The following is a 25,358-nucleotide window of genomic DNA, read 5'->3' on the forward strand; positions in this document are numbered from 1 at the left end:
GCCCAACAGGGGTCTAGCAACAATCACACAATGCTGCCACGCATGTTCCTAGTTACAATTAGACAAGAAGTAAAGAGCACCTACTTGGATTCCTGCGCTGTCGTTTGTCGAGGGGATGTTTCCCTTGCTCCTTCGCTTCAGCTGGTCATAGTCTTCCGCGATCCCCGCGAACGGACACCTGCACACACGAAGGGAAAGCAAACGCAAGCGTGAAATCTAGTAAAAGTAACTATATGCCAGTCAGAAAAGACATAATTCACATTTATCCATTGCATAAACAAACGAGAATGGAACAATAATAGCAGTCATCTATTATTAATCAGAATAGAGAAGAGTACAACCAAATGTTCTGACGTCGATAAACTTCTCAGGAGGGATCAGTCAGCATGTATCTCAAGCATTCACCTTTGAGGATGGTTCTCCCAAGACAAACTAGTCTCTCTCTCTCACACAAATGTCACAAACAAACTTCCCAAAGCAATCAATCACTTCCACTCCTAACACACCACACCTATAGCAGCAATCTGAGCACTACAAGCTCTTGTATAATCCAAGCTAAGTCTAGCTATTTTCTAACCACCTGCTCATGGTAATGGTGGAAGTTTATATAGGAGAAGGAGTCTCCTAAAAAGGTGGAAGGATGAGCTTATCTTCAAGGGGAGTAGTTGCAAAAGGTCGAACAGACATGCCATAGAAGGGAGTCGACATTCACAAAGCTAACAACCAAGCCTGGAGAGATCTGGAAGGCTGGTTGTTTGAACAAATTCGCCCAAACTGGATCAGCGCGGATTATATGGAGACTGCCGCGCTGTCAGCACATGACAACAACTGAACAAGCCATGTCAGCGCGGAAGGACACGTGAAAGCCGCGCTGTGCGTCATCGCGGAAAAGTGATGTTCTTCCGCGATGGCAGCGCACGAAATAGACTGTGGGGCGCTGGTCATCGCGGTTATTTTAGGAACAGACGCGCTGATGCACAAAACTTTGGAAAAATGGGTTTTTAGCCAGTTCAGGGAGCAAACATTTAGTGATTGTGACTTCTTGGACACAGCAGGGTGACTGACAGGAAGGCAGTGATAAATTACTGTGTAACAGATGCCCCCTAAAGCATGAAGACCGAGAGAGTGGGAGGGGTGAAATGCTTTACAACACACGCCGAACTGGAACACCACCAGGAAGTACCGAAAAATCTCTGACAATCATGTACACGCAGTCTAGGTATGGGCGCAGCCATCCAAAAGACATGCAAGACTGGTCTATGGTATGGACGCAGCCACCCAGCTAAAGAGACCATAATAAAGACAAGGTATGGTCGCAGCCATCCATGAAGACTCAGGTATGGGCGCAGCCATCCATCGATGAGTCATGTAATGATTATCCACAAAATCGCAGCCTGGACCACAGTGAGCAAGGATCCAGGGTCTTGCGCTCCATCTCGACCCGAACAGAGTACAGGTCCACACATGTGAATACAGGGGTTGGAGTCGAACATGTATGAACATCGCCTGATTACCGGTCAATGATGAGAACCGTTTAACAGACGCGAGAAGTACCACCAATAATGACAATGGCCCTCAAGGTACTATAGGTACAATCCGTAGCGTGTGAATCAATGAGCTGGTGTCGAACACCCACGGAATCATTCGATCGTAGGTCAATGATGTAAACCTTGCGTCGAACACGAGGAACCTGCCATTGAGGCATGCAGGCTCCAAGGCACCTGGAAGGAGTCTCTAAGTCACTTTCTCGGATAATGAGTTGAAGTCGACGAGAAGTGGCCTTGATCGAAGGTGGGCCATAATGATTCCCACATCAGCGACACGAGACAGAGGTATAATAATTTGTGATGAGATAGCGAACGAGGTTGCTTTGTGGCAGAGGACAACTTCTCTTGAACACATAACGGCACTATAACGGATTTGGCAGTACTTGACATCAAATGAGCAGCGGGTAGGATGATGATGGCAATAAACAGATGAGAGGTCAAATAGGATGTCCCAAACCCATGGAGGTTAGTGAAAACGAGATGAGATGACCCCACCCAGACACGAAACAGCGGAGTGCCGTGTTCAAGAGCGACGTACTGCCGAGACGACTGTAATCAAAGTTCCATTTTCCCCACCTTTGCAGGCAGGTACCCCGATTATTTTTGGACGACAAGCTTGACGGGGGTAACATATGCTTGATGTGTGTCATGTTGACAATATCCGATGTCATTGAGTGTTTAACGAGCCTGACAAAGGAAAAACTCGGCTTCTTTTCTTGTTTCGAGAGTCTGAAAAGAATGCGGAAAAGGAGGCTCCAGGGGGGTCCTTTTTCGTACAGTTGTGTCTCTCGAGCCCGAAAAAGTATAAAACTGTGCTCGAAAGAACCGCCCGGTCATTACAACCGAGGAGTACTTTTCATAAATAGTGTCGCCGACCGGAAAAAGTAAAAAAGTGGTCGAAGACACGTCGTTTTAGAGCCAATATCGAGTGCGAAACGACAAGCACCCGGCGATCTTTTTGGTTTAACGGTCGGAAAAAGAGCTTAAAAACGACCGCCTTTCGTTCCCTTTAACGAGCTGAAAGGGAGCTCGGCCATCTTCTCTTGTTTAACGTCGGAGAAGAGCTTAGAGACGACACTTTGGGAATCACATGAATCGTGGACTGTCATGACCAAGCTGCGATACCTGTACCTGCACAAGGGCACTACCCGCATAAATCCATTCGATATACGTAAAAAACATATTGAAACATGCTTGAAAACAGAACCAAGGCTAGTTTTATGGCAAAAAATGGTAAAAACCCAAAAAATATGGTAATTTAGGAGTTTTTACTATAAATAGGGGGGGGTAATAAGTCATTTTTACCATTTTACTATTTGGAGTGCGAAGAACGTGGAGAAGCCAAAAAGTTGACGGAGCGATTTCCAGCCCATCCGGAGACCATTTTCAGATCTGCTTCTTCCAGGTAGGTTCCCATTCCTTTGCCCTGCATTCTGGTTCATTTTAGGAGTTTTTTAACGGTCGAATAGGCCCAATTGGGCATTTTTTATTTGCATGGGTGCGCCCTCGGTCAGCGCGGAAATTGCCCACGGGGTCGCGCTGATCGAAAAATAGGCAATGTAACCAACTTCGGGTCAGCGCGGAAAAGGCGTGTTCTTCCGCGCTGACCTCGCATTTTTAACAAAGAGCTGCCATTGTCAGCGCGGCTGTTTCTAAAACAGTCGCGCTGGCGCGGAAAAATTTTGTTTTTTTTGAGAATGAACGTGAATTTTTTACCTGGAAGCTCTTCTGATCGGTTTTATTGTTCATGCAGGACATCATGGCTTTTCAATGGCAAGAGAGAGTTCACGATGTGGAGGATGTGGCTGCTTGGGGAGACGTAAATTGTTGCAACGCCATGCGGGCGTGTGGATTCATGAAATTCTTCCTGACGCCGCGTCTAAGGGCCCAACATGATTTGCTGGAGCTGCTGATCAGGGCATGGAACCCGGTGGACCAAAAATTCACCATCCGAGGTCACGACATCGAGTTCGATCATATGGACATCTTCTTCTTGACTGGGCTGTCGCGCCGAGGTGGGAGGCCCATCTTAGAGGGGCAGCGACCTAGCGGTGGTACCCTGGATGACTTAATGGCTGAGGTTTGCCCAGGGGCAGTAAAGACGCGGAGTGGGAAGTGCTCGATCCCCACAGTGAGAGACATAGTGTTGCGCACCATCCTGTTCATGGTGACCCGGGCAGCGGGCAGCATGGCGAACCATGAGGCGTCCAAGACTCATCTCCTACTAGCCCTCGAGTGTCTCGAGCCTACCGTGTTCGACTGGTGCACTGCAGTGTGCAACAATATGAAAAGGCAGTTGAGCAACTGCCGTCGCGGAGAGACGAAGCAGTTCGGGTATGGATCGATCCTGGTCCCGCTTATTCTGGAGCGAGTACCAGCCATGCGGCTGCAGTCTATGGCTGTGGATGCCCCCAGAGATCCTCGAGAGACGAGGGCCACTCGATGGGCTCGGATTATGCCACGTGGGGGTGGCGGCCGACCACATAGCTGGGGGGTATATTTCAGAGACTGGTTGGACCAACAGGAGATCTTCGTACAGGATTGGCCATATGCAGGGATGGATTTCCGCAATGATCCTGACTTGGTGCTGCCTCCGGGTGAACAGTGGGATGATGCAGGTATGACACTTTTTGTCTTTTTGAGTTTTGTATATTTTTTTTTATTATGTACATGTCCTAATAAATGTCTTGTCACGCAGATGTAGGGCCTACTAGACCGATTGGCCTGGCTGTCACGGCACGGAGAGAGGGCCCAGGAGCCGGAGCTTTGGCCTTAGCCCCTCCAGAGGCCAACACGCCAGAGGTTGTGGCTCGCAACCTTGAGGGGTTGCTGGAGGGGGTACCGGATTTCCAGGGGGTTGAGGAGGTCCCTGTGGAGCATCAGATCCACACAGTGGGTGTGGAACCCAGAGTGCACCGCCTTCTGAGGCGGGTAGCACGAGCGGCTGTGTACTACAGAGAGCACCACCCAGCCGATTAGTCACCTAGGCTTTATTTCCACTGTTTATTTTGAGACATTATGACTCGGATGTACTGAGATTTTGGGACACGTACTTCTATTTTTGAGCGCCTCAGTGCGCCACACGATATATATATATATACATACCGGTTTTTGGATGAGTCGTTGTTACATATGATGATGTGTTATCTGTATTATGCGTTTGTTTTAGTACAATTTGTGATCTTATGTATGGATTCGCATGACACTCGACTCATGGATTTTATATGTTTAATGCAAGCTTAAAAACACACGTGCAAACTATGCTTGGAATGACTTATTTACATATGCTTATGGTCTTACTATGCTGTTCTTTCCTTCTTTGTATGATGTTTATCTGTTTCGCAAATGTCTGTCTAATACACGATTTGCCAATGCATCAGTCAACATATTTAATCGTCTTGGAATATGCTGATAAGTAATGAAATCAAAACTCCGTTCTAACAATCTCACACGTAGGTATAACCTTAATATGCGCTGGTCTCTGACGGAATATTGCCTGTTTAGTTGATGGACCACCAACTGGGAGTCCAGGTTTACCACTAGCTCTCGGATGCCGAGGTCAACTGCTTCGGCAAGCAATTCTATTACAGCACTGTACTCGGCAACATTGTTAGTGGTACGACCTAGGCACACACCCTGTAGGTTTATCAACTCCCCGTGAGGATCGTAGATCACCCACGCTGCCGAAGACAAATTACAAGTACTACGGCAGGCACCATCAGCGAAACCAACATAAGGAGTACGAGACATCTGCGCAGGAAAGAGAAAGCATAATAAGGGGCAAAAACACGCCTTCACACCAAAGCAAAAGAAACTCATGCAATAAAAACTCAAAACACACGTATATACAAAGTGACTGTGAGCAGTTATGCATAGTACTTCTTCAGATAGAGTCCATTTCGGGGCTTGTCAAGAGGATTCCCTTCATAATCAATCAACTCATATGCGCCCTTTTGTAAAACACGTTTCACGATGTAGGGGCCTAACCACATGGATTCGAGTTTTCCTGCCCCCAGCTTATCCTTAGCTTGATCGTAGAGCAGTACTAAATCTCCCTCAACAAAGGAACGGGGATGAATATTTTGATCGAAGTGAGCCTTGACTCTCTTCTTCTGCGCTTCGATAGCCAGAGAGGCCAAACGACGAGTCTCGTCTAACCGTTCTAGGTAAAGAAGTCGTTCCTCCACCGAAGTGGTGTTGGGAAGCAACTCGACAGCTAATTTTAATGAAGGAATTTCACATTCGACGGGAAGGGTAGCCTCCAGTCCATAGACTAGTTGAAACGGGGTGAAACCGGTGGCATCCTTCACAGAAGTCCGGTAGGCCCACAAGGCTGGGAAAAGCATTAGATGCCAGTTTGACTTGTGCGTATTGACGGTGCGTTGAAGCATGGTGATCAAAACTTTGTTCACAGCTTCAACTTGACCGTTAGATTGAGGATAGTAGGGTGACGAACTATCTTGACGCAAGCCTAACTGGTTTGTTAACTCTGTCATCATATGATTTCGGAAATGCTTTCCATGATCTGTAACGATAGCCTGAGGGACTCCGAAGCGAGTGATGATATGATTGAATAGAAACTGCGCCGCTGTGTGACCGTCTTCGTTTAATGTAGGCATTGCTTCGGCCCACTTGGTGAAATAATCCACGGCAACGATAATGTACCCATGCCCCCCGGCCGAACGAGGGTTACAGGACGTATAATCGATGCCCCATTTGGCAAATGGACCTACGGTTACCACAGGGTGCAGTGGTGCAACAGGTGCACGCATCTTCCGGTGGTAAACCTGGCATTCATGGCATGCGCGTACAGCAAGGATACAATCCTTGAATATAGAGGGCCAGAAATAACCAGCGCGGAGGATCTTTTGAGCGGTAGCGTATCCGGACATGTGGCCACCACAAGCGCCGGAGTGGCAGTCATTCATGACTCGCTCAGCTTCCTCGAGAGTTAAGCATCGGCGAAGAAGGGAATCGACGCCGAGGCGGTACAGGGTGTCGCCCAAAATGCGATACGGTTGAGCCTGATGACGGATCCGTCGTCGGGCTTCTTTTGATGTATTAGGACGAAACGAAGACGTTTGTAAATATACAATGATGTCTCCGTACCATGGGTCGAGAGTGCTGATGAGAAAGAGTGTTTCATCCGGAATTCGCTCCTCTAAATGAGATGGTGCAGATTGAGATGGTAAGGAACAGAACAGTTCAGCAAAGACCAGGGATTTCTTGGACTTGGCGGCAGTAAATTCCAAGTCGAACTCTTGGAGGATTACGATCCACTTCGAGTATTTGCCCCCCAGCAACTGACGTGATAAAATATAGGTCATGGGGTTGCAGTCAGAGATCACGGTCGTTGTGCGCAATAGGATGTAATGACGGAAACGTTGGACGGCACATACAGCAGCCAATGCCAACTTTTCGACATATGCATAGCGAGTCTCCGTATCAAGGAGGTTGCGACTAAGATAGTATACAACGTGCTCTGAGCCATCGTCATCATCTTGCACTAAAACCATGCCGATGGTGGTATCGGCGGCGGCCAGATAAAGGGTGTAGTCACGGTGGTAATTTGGAGGTCTTAGGAGCGGAGCTGAGACCAGAAGGTCTTTAAGATGCTCAAAAGATTGCTGAGCGATAGCGTCCCAATGAAAGGGCGTGTCTCGCTTTAGTAATCGCGTGAAACCCTTGGCCACCTCGGCATAATTTGGGATGAATCGTCTGAGAAAATTGGCTTTTCCCTGCAAGCTTTGTAATTGCTGTAGAGTGGCAGGGGGAGGAAGATTCACAATGGCCTCGACTTTAAGGGGATCCAAACGGATGCCTTCTCGGGAGACGATAAACCCGAGTAGTCGGCCAGATTCCACGCAGAAGACACACTTATGCGGATTGAGTCGAATACGGTAGTGTCGACAGCGAAGGAAGATTTCGCGTAAATGAGATGGATGGTCTTGACGTTTAGCTGAATGAGCGGGTAGATCATCCAGGTAAGGTTGTACGATGTTTCGGATATCATGAAAAGCATACGACATCGCACGCTGGAAAGTGGCACCGGCATTTTTAAGACCGAAAGGTAGCTTCTTGTAAGCGAAGGTGCCCCAAGGACAAATGAAAGCGGTCTTGTGCTGGTCTGCGGGGGCTATGTTGATCTGGTTGTAACCAGAAAAGCCGTCCATGAACGAATAAATTTCGCTTCCTGCGCAATCATCGATAAGCTGATCAATAAAGGGCGTAGGAAAGTTATCTTTTGGACAGGCGCGATTGATATCGCGATAGTCAACACAAACCCGAATAGTGCCCTGTTTTTTATTGACAGGAACTATATTAGATACCCATTCTGTGAGGGGAATGGCATAAATGAAACCAGCTCGAAAAAGCTTTTCAACTTCGGCCTTGATGGCTGCAGCCTTTCGAGGGTGCACCGGGCGTAAACGCTGACGAACAGGCTTAGCCCCAGGATAGGTAGGGATTTCGTGCTCCACGATACTGGGGTCAATGCCGGGCATTTCTTCGTAAGACCATGCGAAAACATCACGAAATTCACGAAATAGATCTGTGTAGATTTGAATTTCCTCGGGAGTACATGTGACTCCAATATGAATATTTTCGACAACTCCTGTTTTGACAGAGATGTCGATAGCCAAAGTTTGTGTAATGTTACCCATGTTCCCTTCCGAGGACACTTGATATAACTGGATAGGTGTTTGGAGAGGGATATGTGGGAGACATGAAGCAAACTTTCCGAGACACGTGGCCATTTCCGAATGAGGAGGGAGGAACGAAGAGCGATGGTGGTGATCAAACCATGGGAGCTCTTCGGGAGACATAGTCTCGATAATGGCCTCGTCGGATGGGAATGATTCTTTCAGGGGGTCCGAGGTGGCCTTCTCTCCCAACCAGGGGAAGGTTTGAGGTGAATCGGGAACGCTGCTTGGAAAAGCAGGTCCGGAGGTTGAAACCGATGCAGCAACTATTTCGATGTAGTTGAGCTCGGCTGGGCTCAACGGCATCATCTCGCCCCATGAGTCTTCTTGATTCACGGGAGGGAGAACCCATGGATCAGAATGCGTCCTGATCATGTTAACGGAGGCGAGATTTGGAGGTGGGAGGGGAAAGACTCCCATCAAGGAGGGATCTTTAAATAATCCGGCACCCACACTCTCGAGCGATTTGTAGGTATGCTCCACGAATGGTACATTCCCTTCAGAAGAGGAAGCAAAAAAGGACAGCTGGTCCACCGTGACGATTTTTCCTTGATGGGGAAAGCGAACGACACGGAATAAAGAGGAAGCCACGGCCTGCATGGCATAAGTCCAGCTTCGTCCTAGAAGGAGGTTGTAAGTGAGGTTAGCGTCAACGACTTCAACCTCGACTTCTACAGTTTTGCCTTCTAAAGAGATAGGTAAACGCGGGAGGATACCAAGTGGACGAGATTCTCTTCCATCGAATGCCTCTAGGGTGGTGGGAGACTGGTTCAGAGCAGGCGAACCAAGAGCCTTCCAACAAGCAACTGACATGATGCAGGTTGAGGCTCCCTCATCAATGACAGTACGGTGAATCGTCTTGCCTTTGATGAGAACTTGTATAAGGAAGGCCACCTGATGAGGTAATCTCTGCATGAAACCTTCGAGGTCGAAAGAAATGAGATCCGAATCTGCCGGGTCGATGCCACCAATTGCTGATAGCAGGGACTTCCTCTGGGAGGGGCAGCTCTGGAGGACTTCTAACGCGGACATAGCAGACGGAGCCTGAGCTAAGTCCTCGACAATGCTATAATGTTGTGCGGCACGAGCATTGGGGTTATAAGATGACTTCCTGAGTACACCTTTGGGAGGGGGTCGGGGGATCGTCTCGGTGCTGGGCCGTTCAATGTGAAGAGGGCCAGAACTAGACGCGGGAGCGCTGGAGGGGACCTCCGGCTCCTTCCCGGCTGAAGATGGATATTCTTTCGTTCGAGTCGTGACGTGGACGGGGATGGTTCCTGCCATGAATACTTGAGAACCGAACGAGGAAGAGGATTGAGAAGGGTCTGCCACCTGATGCATCTGCTGGGATGGGAAAGGCTCTTTAAGGACGGCGGGGGACCCTGAAGCACCTTTTAAAAGCCGACTAACCTCGGACCGCCTAGGGCAGTCCTTGGTGTAGTGATCCTCCTCGCAAATGAGGCAGGGATACTTAGGCTTCCGCTTGGCTCCGTCCTCGGTGGGAGGTTTAGGAGAATTTTGCTTAGGTTGTCCGGATTTTTCTTTGGCCTTTCCTTTCTTTTTGCCTTTCGAGGATTTGTCTGCCGCGGTGGACTGAACGGCATTTACCTCGGAGGTATTCCCAGGAATAGATGGGCTCTGAGAAGCATTCTCGTTAGAGGCGTTTTGTTTCTGCTTCCCAGAGTTTGCGGTTGATTTCTTACTTGGTGAATTCACGGAGCCAATAACTCCATCCACAGACGGTTTCGGTGGAGCTTTGGTTTGTCCGTGCCTCGGGGCATCTGGCAAATAGTCATACAAAGTACCTGACTGAGAATATACTAAGTCAAGGTATTGAGCTCGCGCAATCGCTTGCTCTTCAGTTACACACGCCCCCATTGCAATATCTTTGGCAATTTTAGGAACAAAGGACGTGGTAAACCAGTCGGTCAGGAGTTGATCGGGAATCCAAAATTTAATCAAACGACGGCGCCTTCTCCATTCATGTATATGATCAGAGATGTGCGTTGCCGTATCCTGTTTTAGAGACGTGAGCAAATGGGTCCCAGTCTCGTACCGAATGGGTAACTGAAAATGAGTAAGAAAGGCCATAGCCAACGAGTTAAAGTCTGAAAACATACCGCGATGAAGTTCGATGTACCATTTTGCGGCTGAACCAGTGAGGGTCCTCTGGAAGAGGCGCAGTCGGATAGAATCATCAAGCCATGAGTTAGATGAACACCAAAGGTGATAGGTCATTACGTGGGCTTGAGGATCCTCTCCGGCTTTGCCGTCGAACTTTGGACAGTCACCTGGTATTTTGGTCGGAACCGGTGGCCACCATGAGTTATGCAAAATAGGATCATTTGTTAACTTGGACACATCGGGTAGTTCCAACGTAGCCAAAAATGGTAGCTGCGGGTCGAAGGACATCTGTGGCTGAGGGTTCGAGGCGATATTAGGGTTCCACCCAGATTGGGGTTGCCCCCACGAACTTTGTCCAGACGGACCTGGCCCGAAAGGACCGGCCGCATAGGAATTTTGTCCCGATGGACCTGGTCCGAAAGGACCTGGCACATAGGGAGTTTGTCCGTAGGAGTTTTGTCCGTGTGCGGACGACTGTCCCTGTGTTTGCCCCCCAGCTCCCCATGAATTAGCAGCTTGCCCGCCAGGTTGACCATATTGATAATTTTGATAAGGAGTGACCTGTGGTCGCTGATAATTTTGGTAAGGAGTATACTGATTTTGCCCCTGGGGTTGCTGGTAGCCATGTGACTGCTGGGTCGCATACGGAGCTTGGTAGGCAGGCTGCGTTTGATATGGAGGTTGATAACCTGTTTGAGTCTGAGGCCCAGAGTATTGTCCTTGAACCGGTTGAGGTTGGACTACACGTCCCGAAGGTTGACTTGGCCGGATTCGAGATGGGCCTGGTTGGCCAGCAGGATAGCCTTGCTGAACGCCAGTTGGCCCATGTGCCACCAAGGGTTGTCTTCGCGGAACGGGTGGTCGAATGGGTTGGATAGCTGGTTGACGCTGAGGCTGGCCAGCTTGTCCAGGTTGACGGTGAGGGTAGGCCCCGGGTTGATTTGGCTGTATAGACGGTTGGCCCGTTGGTCCCCCACCGTAACCGGGTTGGGAAGAGGGTTGGGCTTGCTGTACGGCAGGCTGCCCTCTTTGGTATATAGGCTGGGCAGAGGGTTGCCCCCCTTGCCCAGAAGGGTTTGCGTTTCGAGGGGTAGGTGGGCCCTGTTGAATATAGGGTTGTCCACCCTGGCCATAAGGATACCCTTGCTGGATGGCTGGTTGATTGGAGGGATTGTAAACTGAGCCAGTTGGTCCAGAGGGGTACCCTGGCTGGAAACCAAGCTGGTCTTGAAAAGACGGTTGCTCTGGCTGCCCAGTAGGTTGATTCTGATATGGGTATGGCGGACCTCCCATGTCCATAGGTTGTTCCTGGTAAGGTTGACCTTGTGGGTGCCCAGATTGTCCTGGGTCAGGCAGGCCATATAATGGTTGCCCTTGAGGGGGCTGCACGTAGAATGACGGGTCCTGATTGGGTGGTCCTATGGGCTGCCGAGGAGGGTCTCGGTTTCCAAAGTACTTAGTAGTGTGGTCATACCTGACATTCAAAGATTCCTCGTTCTCTTCGAAGGGGTGACGAGGGAGACCTGAGATTTCCTCAAGGAACTCACCATTTGCATCAAAGAAGAAAACAGGACCATCGTAATCTGGGTCTGTTATAGGTTCCCCATAAGCATCATACGGTCCTGATCCTGGAATGCCTCCAACAAAAGAACCAGCTTGAGGAACTTCAGACGAGGGAATCGGCGCAGCACTGACGACCGGAGTCGAACGTGCTACACAAACAGTAGGTTGAGCGGGAACTGAGGTGACGATCGGGTTGAGTTCTGAGGTGAGGGGTGGGAAAAGAGGCTGTGAAACAAAAGGGCCAATCGAGGCCGCGAGAGAAGGATCCCATATGGTGGTAGAAGTTGTTCTAGCATCATACCTATCCCTTAGCGATTGATATCGTGGAGGGAGGGGAGATGAAGACGGGATCGGGGTCTCAATGTCTGTGACCGCGGGTGTCTGGATGTCTGTGACTGCGGGTGTCTCACCCGTGCTGGAAGCTGCCCCCTCCATTGGAGATGACATACCTAAAGGGGTACGGGGGGTTTGGGGGGTATCCCAATCTTCTTCCCAGACGGGATTCCAATCCTCCAAGTAATCTGGGTTGCCTGGGGACCGTACGTTAATAGGCTGGATACTCGGAACAATGGGAAGAGTACCGCCTTCAACTGGTACCTCGGGAGCAACAGAGGATTGAGAACCTAAGTCACTTGTACCGGGAGGTGATGGGTCAGCCAGGATGACCAGACCCCTTAGAACTCTTAAAGGAAACTATCGATAAAAGCCTACTCAAAACTATCGCACACAAGACCTAAAAAGGAGATGTTATCGTGGCCAAATTAATTTTTTAAGACGCAAGGACCAAACTTGACCTTTTCATATTTCAGGAGTCGAGAAAAGGACAAAGATGACTCCAGTCTCCTTCGAATGTTTAATGAGCACGAAGTGACAAGACGCTCACAGGCACCTTTTCGTTTAGGGAGTCCGAAAAGGATCAACAGTGACTGCTCTGGAACTTCTAGGTAGAGGGTGTGCCAAACTCTTCGCAAAACCACAGAATACTTTTTAGGGTACGGGTGGTCAATCTTCGTGAATGTTGTGTTCACTGCATTGCGAATTGTAGGGCGGCTGACTCGGCTTCCTATGGATAAAGGATAAAAGCCTAGTGGGGTCTCCCTATATACTCGACGGTACGTGGGAGCGCAGTCCGTATTAGACCACTATCGAGTCACAGAAGGAGGAATCACCCAACCCAATGTGAAACAACAGTGACTATGTTTTAAGACGCCGGAACACGTCTCTAACCTAGACCTCTAAATATTTGCGTTTAGTTCCAATGCGTTTTTAGATTCATTTGGTTCATTTTATAGTTGATCTTGAGATTAAGTTTCGATTTCAAGCTCTATCGTATGTTCGCTCACAATTACTTAGATGCAATCTATATGCAAAAGAATTTCGTTTCGTTCGATGAATTCTAGCTACGAGAGGGCAGAGAATTTTTGAAACAAAAGGAAAACAAACAAACAAGTAGCTAAATGCAACTAAAGCGAGGAAAGGAAACTTTTCTTTTGAAAATGGAAATCAATGAAATGTTCTTTTCCTTCTCGAATTTTAAAACAAGCTACTAATTCGTTTCCTTTTATTGACATAACACACCTAAAGGAATTTGGAGGAACTTGAACACCAAGTAAACTACTTAATGAGAGCACACGAAGTTCCCAAAACACTCAACCAAAGTCTCGAAATCAAAGGGAAACAAGGTAATGCACGAGCTATGTGATCTAAGCTCTGCAAAACAAGCAAGGATTGCAAGCAAGGAGGAAGCGGAAAAGATCACTTGGAAGCACAAACCAATACACTCTAACAATCACTGAAAAAATGCGAAGAGCGAGTCTAGAATGAGCTGGTCAATCAAGCAAACAGGGGTCCTTGCGGGAGGCTTGACACACACACGGCCGCTAGATGTCCTAGGGTTCAGAGCGTGAAATCAAATAGAGAAAAGCAAACATCCGATGGACCAGAGTTGCAACCAGTCAATTAGAGACTCAAACACAATCCAGTAATCGCGAAAGTCAGGACGAAAACGTGAACCAAGCAGCTAGAAGGGAAGTTGTTTGCAAACTTAAAACCAAGCAAAACGAAACCCTATGGAGTTGAGCTTCGTAATCAAACAGTTCAAAGTTCAGAGAGTGAAAAACAAGTCATCAGACAAGTGGGGAGAAGCAGGGAAAGTCACAGCAAGAGGTTCAGGAGGTCAAATTGGACAAAAAAAAAAAAAAAAATTTCAGGCTCAGCGCGGGTAGCCTTCAGCAACTTTGCGCTGACAGGGGGAGGCCTTCAGCAACTTTGCGACGTCAGCGCGGAAAGTCAGGGAAAAAGCGCGCTGCCCTAGGACAAACGAGGTCAGCGCGGATATAAGACACACAGACGCGATGACCGAAATCGCAAAGAAGAGGGGGCGCGATGTCAGCGCGGAAGAACACGAATAAAGCGCGCTGCCCTTGAAAACGAGGTCAGCGCGACTGTTAGACGTACAGGCGCGATGAAGAGAAAACCAAAAGAACAGGGCCGCGATGTCAGCGCGACTGTTCCGAAATAAAACGCGCTGGGAGTAAAAAACAAGGAAAGCCAAAACAAAAACTTCCCAAACCAAAGGCAGGAGCTTTTTAATAATAAAGACGCTTTCCAGAAACACCCAGAAAGTTCATAAGCCACAAAAGACAATCCCAAAAACCCACAAAGAGATCAATCAAAGCCAAACACAAAAGTGGACTCAAAAACAAAAAGGACGTTCCCCAGCGGAGTCGCCAAATTGTTGAGAAGGTAAATCCCCTCTACGGATAGAGGCGATCCCTACTAGCCCAACAGGGGTCTAGCAACAATCACACAATGCTGCCACGCATGTTCCTAGTTACAATTAGACAAGAAGTAAAGAGCACCTACTTGGATTCCTGCGCTGTCGTTTGTCGAGGGGATGTTTCCCTTGCTCCTTCGCTTCAGCTGGTCATAGTCTTCCGCGATCCCCGCGAACGGACACCTGCACACACGAAGGGAAAGCAAACGCAAGCGTGAAATCTAGTAAAAGTAACTATATGCCAGTCAGAAAAGACATAATTCACATTTATCCATTGCATAAACAAACGAGAATGGAACAATAATAGCAGTCATCTATTATTAATCAGAATAGAGAAGAGTACAACCAAATGTTCTGACGTCGATAAACTTCTCAGGAGGGATCAGTCAGCATGTATCTCAAGCATTCACCTTTGAGGATGGTTCTCCCAAGACAAACTAGTCTCTCTCTCTCACACAAATGTCACAAACAAACTTCCCAAAGCAATCAATCACTTCCACTCCTAACACACCACACCTATAGCAGCAATCTGAGCACTACAAGCTCTTGTATAATCCAAGCTAAGTCTAGCTATTTTCTAACCACCTGCTCATGGTAATGGTGGAAGTTTATATAGGAGAAGGAGTCTCCTAAAAAGGTGGAAGGATGAGCTTATCTTCAAGGGGAGTAGTTGCAAAAGGTCGAACAGACATGCCATAGAAGGGAGTCGACATTCACAAAGCTAACAACCAAGCCTGGAGAGATCTGGAAGGCTGGTTGTTTGAACAAATTCGCCCAAACTGGATCAGCGCGGATTATATGGAGACTGCCGCGCTGTCAGCACATGACAACAACTGAACAAGCCATGTCAGCGCGGAAGGACACGTGAAAGCCGCGCTGTGCGTCATCGCGGAAAAGTGATGTTCTTCCGCGATGGCAGCGCACGAAATAGACTGTGGGGCGCTGGTCATCGCGGTTATTTTAGGAACAGACGCGCTGATGCACAAAACTTTGGAAAAATGGGTTTTTAGCCAGTTCAGGGAGCAAACATTTAGTGATTGTGACTTCTTGGACACAGCAGGGTGACTGACAGGAAGGCAGTGATAAATTACTGTGTAACATTCCCTCCTTTCACTCTCATTTTGCATTCTAATGCTTGCAAGAGAGATAGAGAGAGTGATTGAGAGAAAGGAGCAAAATTACAGCGATTTCGGGCAGCTGAGAGGGGCGCGACCCGTCGAGAGAGGTGCGCGACCTGTTGGGTGGTGCGCGACCCGTCCAGGGCTCTTCCGCAGTTCAAAAAATCAACGTGCGCGACCCGTTGGGAGGGGCGCGACCCGTTGGGTGGCCTGCGCGACCCGTTGAACCGCTTGGCTGCAAACTTCAAAAAATTTCCCTAATCTTCTTCCAAATCACCGAATTTGCTCGAGGTAGGTGCTCTAAACATGGATTAATTGTTGTTATGAATGGTGGATGTCATGGGCATGCTTCTATGATCAAAATTTTGCAAGTGGAACTCTTTATAGGGCTGAAATGTTAATGACCAAATTGTGCTAGGGTTTGTGTTGTTTCAAGTTACTTTTCCCTTTGGTTGGCTTCCCTCCTTTCCCTATCACTCACATTTATATGTTCATCTCTTTTCCCATTTTATTTTATAAATGAAATGCAAATCTTTCCCCATCCCTAGCCATTAAAAATGAAAACCCTACCCCTTTCCCAAAGCATCAAAAAACAAAAATTCAAAACCCTAATTCCCCTCTACCATATGCATGTGCAAAATAACAAAAACTGTTGGTAAACATGTCAGCATGTTTTGTGCATGGTTTCCCTTTTTCCCCTATTAAACATGTATACATATATTCCCATGTTTACTTTCATGCTGTTTTTCCCATATGCAATAATCTTTGCAAATGATTTCCCTATTACAAATATGTGTTCTAATATGCATAATGATTTGCAAAATTTCCCTTGAAATTCCCTGTTATCTTTATATATTCCCATTCCTTGTTAAAAGATCTCTCCCCTAACATTTCCCTCATGTTTTGTTCCCCTTGAAACAGCATAGATTTCAGCACTTTTTGCAGGCAGAGACAGCAGTTCTATTTGTCCACTTTGCTCCTAAACCATGTCAGAAACCGAAACTTATGAGCAAAGTGATGACCATTCATCATCTACAGAGGTTGAGGTACAGAGAAGGCCTCGTAAGGGTGGTAAGGGTGGACATCATAAGCGAGAGGAGCCCACCTCTTTGGCAGAATTACAGGCTTGTCCCATGGCAGTGACTTGTTTTCAGTATGTCTTGTTATGATTTCTGTGAGAGGATTTCTCGGATTCAGCACCATAGAAAGTTGGCCCGCTTGTTTGTTTTACACCTCCATGATGGACATGTCACTCTGGCAGGGGTGAACTTCACATTGACACCTGAGGTGATCTCACAGGCTACAGGGATACCAAATGTGGGTGAGGTGTGGCCTAAGCGCAGGTTGCTAGATTTTGTTCACTTTGAGCCCTATGTCCGGCCACCATTCGTGAGACTTTTGACGGGTGTTTTACCATTCAGATTTCTCCAGAGCGAGTATGCTCCCATCATGAGGCTTATTATGCATTATTTTACCTGTGAGGGCAGATTTTCACAGGTGTACTCATATCACATTCGCCTTTTGATGCATTTCACCCGAGTGAGGATGATGAACATCTCGGTCTTCTTGTTTCATAACATTCAGAGGATGGTGCCTATGTTGCAGAAGAAGACCCCGACCCAGCAGTACAGGAGCTTATGTCATTATGGTTTGATTCAGCTCATAGTCTCACATCAGTTGACTCAGCAGGGCATCTCATGGGAGGAGTTCATCTCCCGTGAGTTTTTCACAATGCCACCTCAGCCACATCATGAGGTCATTCATGAGGAGGGAGGACCATCTCAGTAGCCTGATGCTCCGGTCACTCGACATGTCAGCTCCACTCCTTTGGTCACTTATCAGAAAGGCCCAAGGACCTTATTTGCAGCAGCTAGGCGAGTACTATCTCCACAGCAGGTGGAAGGGGTCTCGCCTTCATCTTCAGCTCAGCGAGTGTTATCTCCACATCAGGTGGAAGGGGCCTCACTTTCTTCACCAGCACAGGTACAACAGAGGGGCAAAGAGCCCATGATTCCTGAGGGTCCGGTGATTGATCTTGAGGCCAGTTCTCCTAGCCAAGAGGCGAAGGAGATCATTCAGCATCTCAGGGCTGAAAATGATGTTTTACAGAGGAGACTTGAGGGTGCCCAATGGACTATTACTTACCTGGAGCAGCGGAACAAACAGTTAGAGGAGGAGAAAGCGCTTGATGAGCTATGGAGGATTCGTAGCGACCGAGTTTTGAACCGTAGAAGACCCGGTGATCCATTGCCTGCTGACCAAGAGTCAATGCTCATTCAGGAGAATGCCCACTTGGAGAGGTTGTTGGCTAAGGCCAACCAAGAGAAAAAGCTGCTGAGAAACATGAAGAATCACTATTGGGCAAGGATGCATGTATGCAAGGCCAAAATGAAAATATTCCAAAGGAGGTTGTCCGAGGCTCTTAGGCGGAAGAAGAAGACCAATCCACTCTGTATCTTGGCGGAGGCATCCCTCAAAGATCATGGCACTCACTAGCTCAGCGACAGCACAAATCCCAAAAAATTTTGAGAATTTTGGGTAATTTTGGCATTTTTTGGAAATTTACAGGTTTTGGCTCCTCAACGGGTCTCACCCCCGATGAGACCCTTTGTCATGGCAGCTCCTTTTTGCAAAAACTCAGCATTTCTAGATTTTTCATGCAAAGTTACATATGCCTATGGATGGACTTGAGTTTTTATGGGGTTTTGGGCCTCCAGAAGGTCAAAATACATGCAAAATTTGACTTTCTGCCCCTTTTTTGAGTTGCAGAAGCAGTCTTGGGAGAATTGACTTTTGACTGGGCAAATGAACTCCAAATTCAAAAATTCCAGTTGGGTTGAAAAGTAGACTCACAGACCTTTCCAACGAGATATCCTGCACCCAATTCTGACACCTGGAAGTGCCCCAAACAGAGCTCCAAAGTGCACGACCCGTTGAGAAAAGGGGCGCGACCCGTTGAGAAAATTTTGCCAGATTTGACCAGTTCAGCCCAGAAATTGCAGATTTGACTCTTTTCGACTTTCTGAGGTTAATGATGGTCCTCTTGGATGTAATTGTGACACTTTTTGGATACTTTTACTCTTGTTTAACACTTCTAGAAGATTTATGCATGTAAAGGGTAAAAATTGAATGTATGAACTGGTTTCCAAGTTTATAGAGGCAAGTTGTTTTGACTGCCTATTTTGTAGTGCTTAGTTTAGAAGTGGTTCAAACAGCTCCTAGGATAGTGAGATCGACCCATGGAGGCAGGGAAAGAGGTTAGATCATCTATATTATGTACTTTCTTGCTCATTTTCATGGTTGGACTCTTGAGGGAGAAGCTATCATTGTATATTTTCACTATATCTCTGCAATTTTTGGCTAAGGAAGACCAGGGTTTTGCAGTCATCATTGGGATTCTTGTGGACTCATGTGTTGATGGTGTGTTTCTCCATGTTATTGTGAGCTTTGTTATGTGATTCATTTCCTTTCTATACTTCTGCATATTAAACAAATGAAGTGTTAAAGTATGAATTCATGCTAGCCATGTTCTGCTTTTAAATTTGTTTAATTTCAATGTTTTCTACTGTCTAAAGGGAATTCAAAGTCATTGTTTGCTCTCTTTAGCTCCTCATCTTTCATTCCTGATCATCCATCTCAAGTTAAGGCATCAATACTGTTTCCTACCTCGCCCCAAGGAACCCCCTGCAGAAACTGTGTCCAATCCCCGCACCCAAAATTGCAATTCCTCAATTTGCCACCAAAAACCCAAAAAACCCCAAATCAACCTTTTTAATCAGTTTACTAGCCTAATATCAGTGTTACCTTGTTGGTCATCTCATCCCATTGAAGATCTACCGAGATTGACCGGAGAGAGCCTTCTCCTGCCCCGTAGGGCTAGCTACGAGGCTGAATGGTTTGATGTAGCCTTGAGGTTTACCTTTCTCAGCCTGAGGTGAAATTTCAAGCGCTAACACAATGAATAATATAAAGTATTCTTCTCCACTAGGTGACTTTTTCCTTGATGGTCCACATAAATCAGTATGAACAAGCTCAAAAGGCTTCTAGCTGATCCTTCCTTTTCGACGAAGTGAGATCTAGTTTGCTTAGCGAATTGACATGATTTGCATATATTATTTTCAGGAATGTTGATATCTGGAAGATCACGAACAACCTGGAATCTGCATGCTTTTCTTATTTGAGAAAAGCTTATATGCCCCAATCTTTTGTGCCATAGCCAGTTTTCATCATTTTTTCTTATATAGCACTGTTGTTGTCCTCCCTTGAGTATGGATAGGTTGTTTGGAGTTCTTGTACCTTTGATCACAGTTTCTCCTGTATCAAGCTCATGAAAAACACATCCATTTGATCGAAACGCTACTTCTTTTCCTTAATCACACATTTGACTCACACTCAACAGGTTATGCTTTAAGCCATCAATATACATAACATTCCCAGCTTTATCTTTTTCTTTGAAGAAAATAGAGCCTTTACCTTTTATGATAGCAGGAGTGTTGTTTCCAAATGAGACACTTTTTCTTTTTCTATGGCATTAAATGAGTGTAGTTTTTCTTTATCACCTATCATGTGTTTTGAGCATCCATTGTCGATGTACCACTGGTTTTCTTGTCTTTCTGCATACAAGGCTATACCACATCTTTCTGTTCGCAGTTCTTTCTTTCTCCATATTTTGGGATTTAATGGAGTTTGCTCCTTTTGAGATATTTGTCAAAATTTACTCTTGCATTCAGATTCTTCATGGCCAAAGTTGTTACAGATTGAACATTCTGTTTCATTTTCAAGAAGAGAAAAGTTATTATATGAACTTTTCTTGATCCCTATCACATTCCTTTGATTTCGTGCTTCTCTAGTCATGATGGTTTTGTAAGTAACACATTGAGTAGCTTTGTGTCCAAAATTATGACATGAGAAACATTGACCATTAAAGAAGTTCCTGTGATTATCGAATCTACTGACCTGGTGATTGTAGTTTCTATTGATATTTGTCTTTGAAGAAAATTGAGTACGATTTACCTATGGTTGATTGTGACTTCTGTTCATCCTTGAAGTAAATTGAGCTTGATTTACCTGGTGATCTGCTTTATACCTTTGCCGACGATTGTCAAGCTGTTCACTACTCTTTGCTACATCAAGTTAGCTTTTAGTGGAGGTTGACGACTTCTATGATTGAGATGCTTCTTCAGTATATATCCAAGACCTATCTTTATCAGAGGAGAATGCTGCACTTTGATAATTTCATTTAAGGTTTCTGATCCTTTAGCAAATCTAAGATTGAGAGCTTTTTTTTTTCTCAAGATCCTTTCTTAGAACCACAATTTCACATTCTAGTTTTTCATTGTGTTTTTCTCTTTCAGCAAGTTGGTATGTCAAGGTATCTATAATCATGTTCTTTTCTTCTAAACAGATTTTGAGTTTAAAGATTTCTTCATAAAGGTCATCTTCATCTAAAGCATCCAAATCTCATCATCTTCATAAGCCATCAGAAGTCTATAGTCATTACTATTTTCATCTTCATCACTATTTGATAAACCATCGCTATCTTCATAAGTATAGTAGCTCTTTTTACTTACACTTTAATTTCTATTCCATTTTTCAGATTCCTTCCCTTTATCATATTTATCTTTATGAGGACATTTGGTAGCATAATGACTGACTCTACCATAGACAAAACATTTGAAAGGTAGTTTACCTTTGAATCTTTCGGAACCCCGTTGAAGCTTCTTGACAAAGTTTACTTCCTCTTCTTCTTATGAAATATGTCCTGATTCATTGAGTTCTTCTTTTCCTTTTGCTGAAGCTTTAAATGCGGTTTCTCTCATATCTGATGGGCCTCCTTTTCTCATCTCAAAGGTAGTTAAGATTCTGTGAAACTGTGTCATAGTAATAGTCTATAGATCCTGTTTTTCTTCTATGGCAGATACTTTTGATTCAAATTTAGCAGATAAGGATCTTAAAACTTTTTCAACTAAGGTAACTTCCTTTATCTCTTCACCCAGATTCTTCATGCAATTAACAACCTCATCTATACGTAAGAAGTAACTAGCTATACTTTCATCAGTGTGCAACTTGAGAGTTTCATATTGAATTTTGAGAGCTTGTAGTTTAGCACATTTTACCTGAGCGTCTCCTTCATAGCTTAGAACGATTTTGTCCCATATTTCTTTGGCTGATTTGTGTTGCATAACTTTGACAAACTCTGATTGTGACAGACTTCCCAATAATGTATTGACAGCTTTGGCATTGGTTTCATATTGTTTTTTACCTGCTGTATCTGTAGGATTTGTTGATGGAAATGTATATCCTCCTTCCACGATTTCCCAGACATCTGTTCCAAGAGATTGAAGATAAGTTGTGGTTCTTACCTTCTAATAAACAAAGTTGATCCCATCAAATATTGGCGGTCTGATGGATCCCCCGTTTTCTTGATTACTCATGATGATGGATCTTCCTTCAAGCGATCAAACTTCTTCTGAAGGACCTGCTCTGATACCAATTGTTGGAAATAATACTGAGAGGGGGGGTGAATCAGTATTATCAGATCAATAATTTAATTTTCAAAATTGATTTGTATATGCTATTTCAACTTAGTGAACTAGCGTGTATACGCAACTTTACTTAATGAAACCAGCGTATATGCAGAGATCTTTAGATTTACCAAAATTATCATGTAGTGAACTTTAATCAGTGTATTAGGAATTCATTAGACAATGCATTAAAAGCAGAATAAAGCATCACACATAAGCAACACACATAAACACCAAGATATAAGGTGGAAACCCAATGTGGGTGAAAACCACCTGCTGCAATAGTCTTTGTCTTCTTTTAATAGTAAGATAATTCTGTTTACAATTTTTGTATTGCTGCAGTCTTATACCAGTACGCAGGCTTCTACCTGCAGAAGGCTACAACCTTCTCTCATTCTCTAGCTTCTACTAAAAGAGAGCTACAACCCCCTAGCTCTTGTACTAGCTGATATGTTTACTAGTACGTAGGTGCTAGCCTACAGAAAGCTACAACCTTCTCTTGTCTTCCAGGGACCACGTTTCATAAATTTTTAGATTGGATCCATCAACAACTTCATTCAATCATCAAATATATCTGCATCAACCAATCTCCTTCACAACCGAATCGATCAATCACTTTGACTACCCATCAATCTGATCATTCAGAATGTTGTTACCAGAATATAGTAACCATAACCAAAACCAGATGCAATAGCAAACAGAAGCAGCTAAAACATATTTTAAAAGGTATATGCTACTTCCATGTGTTGAACCTGCATGCATACGCGCTTTCCTTAAAGCAAACCAGCATACAGATCTGCAAATCAAATTTATGATGTATACGCTGCTTTGATATGCAGAACCAGTGTGTATACGATTCTTTTCTAAAGTGAACCTGGGTATAGATCTGTAAATGATGATTTAAACATTACAACTATTCCAGACTTTAGTTATACCCAGATCATCATATTTATAGACTACAACATGCGCCAGTTATTCAGATATATGATCAAACCACATAAAGATAATTCACTTCAAGCCTTGAGATCCTGATACATAAGGTTCATCCTTGGTTCAGATCAAGCACAACACCATAAGCCAATAACCTGCATATTAGATCTCACACTTCATCAAATATTTGATACTTGCACACTTTGGCCTAATGATCTTCTCCTCCTTTTATAGTTTTAGGCCTTTCTTAATACCATGGACCAAAACCACTTAGGACCAATACCTTGGACCCAATACCTGAGATCAATACCTTGGACCAATACCATGGACCAAATATTTTAGACCCAAAAATTTAGTTTTCCAAGGTATATGCGCTTTTCTTTCTGTGAAAGTGCGTGTGTATGTATACACGACTTGTATATAGTGAACCTGTATGTATATGTAGCTTGGTCAATGGTGAACCTGCGTATACCTCTCTTTTCTTCATCTGTGAAGACTGATCTACAATTCTTTGTTGTTTACCTGCTATACTTTCTAAACTGATTCCTTGAAGCTGCCTTGCATTTCATCACACTATAAACACTGTTGTCATGCATTCTTTCACATATGATATCTCTTCTGTAGATTTGTTTTGCTACAAGTGGGTTTCCATCAAGTACAACACATACATCATAATTCCAACAGAAGTGTGTTTTAGCTAGAATTTTATGTAGAAAGTAAGGAGATGAAGGATTGAATTAAGATCATTTGTTATATTTTTTTGCTAGTGAATTCATCAGATTATTATTTTGTATGTAGTGATTGTTTATAAATATAATTATCTATTGTAGAGAGGGTTGTTGTTGATGTGTTTATCATAATATCTTATGTAGTGTTTGAACTCATCGAATTTATATTTTTATAAAGGATTGATATGTTGTTGTTGAGTTGTGAAGTTCTCCTTGGATTCCATTTTGAAAACTAATGAAAATGAGGCTCTAAGAGTTTGAGGAGGTGATGGCCTTTGTTCAGTAGTGGTTGAACAAGATCATGTTTGTGGCTCCTTGTTGGTAGTGGCCAACAAAATGGTACATTGGGAGTTGTATCTCTATATATTAGTGGTTGGATAACCCAGTGGTGGTTGGGTGAGGTTGGTTGGTAGTGGTGGCTTTTGGAAAGTGGTTGCCTGCAAAGTCATGTGAGTAGAGACTTCCTTGGATTCATTATTGAGAGGGGGGAGGTAAATTAGTGGTGACTATGAGAATTTAATTCTTAACTCTTTTTACCAAAGAACATGATTTAGAAATTCAACAGATAAACTTGTGGAACCAACATGAAATCAATGTATCAAAGCATGCAAAATCACCCTAAAAACACCATAAAGAATTAGCAAGGAAATCATGCACATAAGAGGACACAAATGTTTTCTAGTGGAAGATCCTCTCCAGGGAAAAAATCCTCATGATGTTGTTGCTGCAAAAATATTCTATTATGCTAAAAAATTATTACATAGAGGAACTACCACCTAGAAGCTGGAAGACTCGACTACTAAGATAGTATGCTAGCAATATTAGTTGGAAAGAATCATCTCTCATGACTCTACAGACAACAATTAGTTGGAAGCCATAAGTATCATTCCCTCATTATAAGTAGTAGGATTTGAGAAAATAATGCTTTCACTATCCATCATCACTACATCATATGTTCGTCCTCTACTTAATTTACTATGAACTTGAGTTGTTTGCTGATATTCATTCCCTTGATACATTCATGCAGTCATTGTGTTTTCAATATTGTTTCCATCACTCAACATATATTCTTTAGTTTCTTCATGAAATTCATTCAAATAATTGTCGATCCTTTTACCCATCCTATCAAAGACACTTTCCACTGACTTGATTTTAGTTGCATCTATTGCATACGATCTTTGAAAAGAGTGGATCAAGTCACACCAATTCTCTAGAAAGAAGAGAGATAAGGTATGCATACATAAAATTTCCTAGGTCATCCATTAATGCCTAATCGCTCCCTTTTTTTCCACACGCACCAAAACCGATTTTGTCCAGATTAATATTCATTCCCAGGCCACTTTCACC

General features: G+C 44.8%; 1 protein-coding gene across 1 annotated transcript in view; it reads left to right on the forward strand.

Moving 5' to 3' along the window:
• Positions 1-3,402: 3,402 nt before the first annotated feature.
• The window catches only part of LOC149249526 (uncharacterized), a 165,325-nt gene continuing 143,369 nt past the window's right edge, over positions 3,403-25,358 (forward strand). The window contains exons 1-2 of the mRNA XM_089453400.1: positions 3,403-4,165; positions 4,246-4,478. Of these exons, the coding sequence (XP_089309526.1) occupies positions 3,403-4,165; positions 4,246-4,478 (996 nt within the window). The remainder of the gene's footprint in view (positions 4,166-4,245; positions 4,479-25,358) is intronic.

Source organism: Pinus tabuliformis, chromosome 7 (assembly GCF_031772625.1).
Source record: "Pinus tabuliformis cultivar Carrire ecotype Pingquan chromosome 7, CPIR1, whole genome shotgun sequence".
NCBI lineage: Eukaryota > Viridiplantae > Streptophyta > Pinopsida > Pinales > Pinaceae > Pinus > Pinus tabuliformis.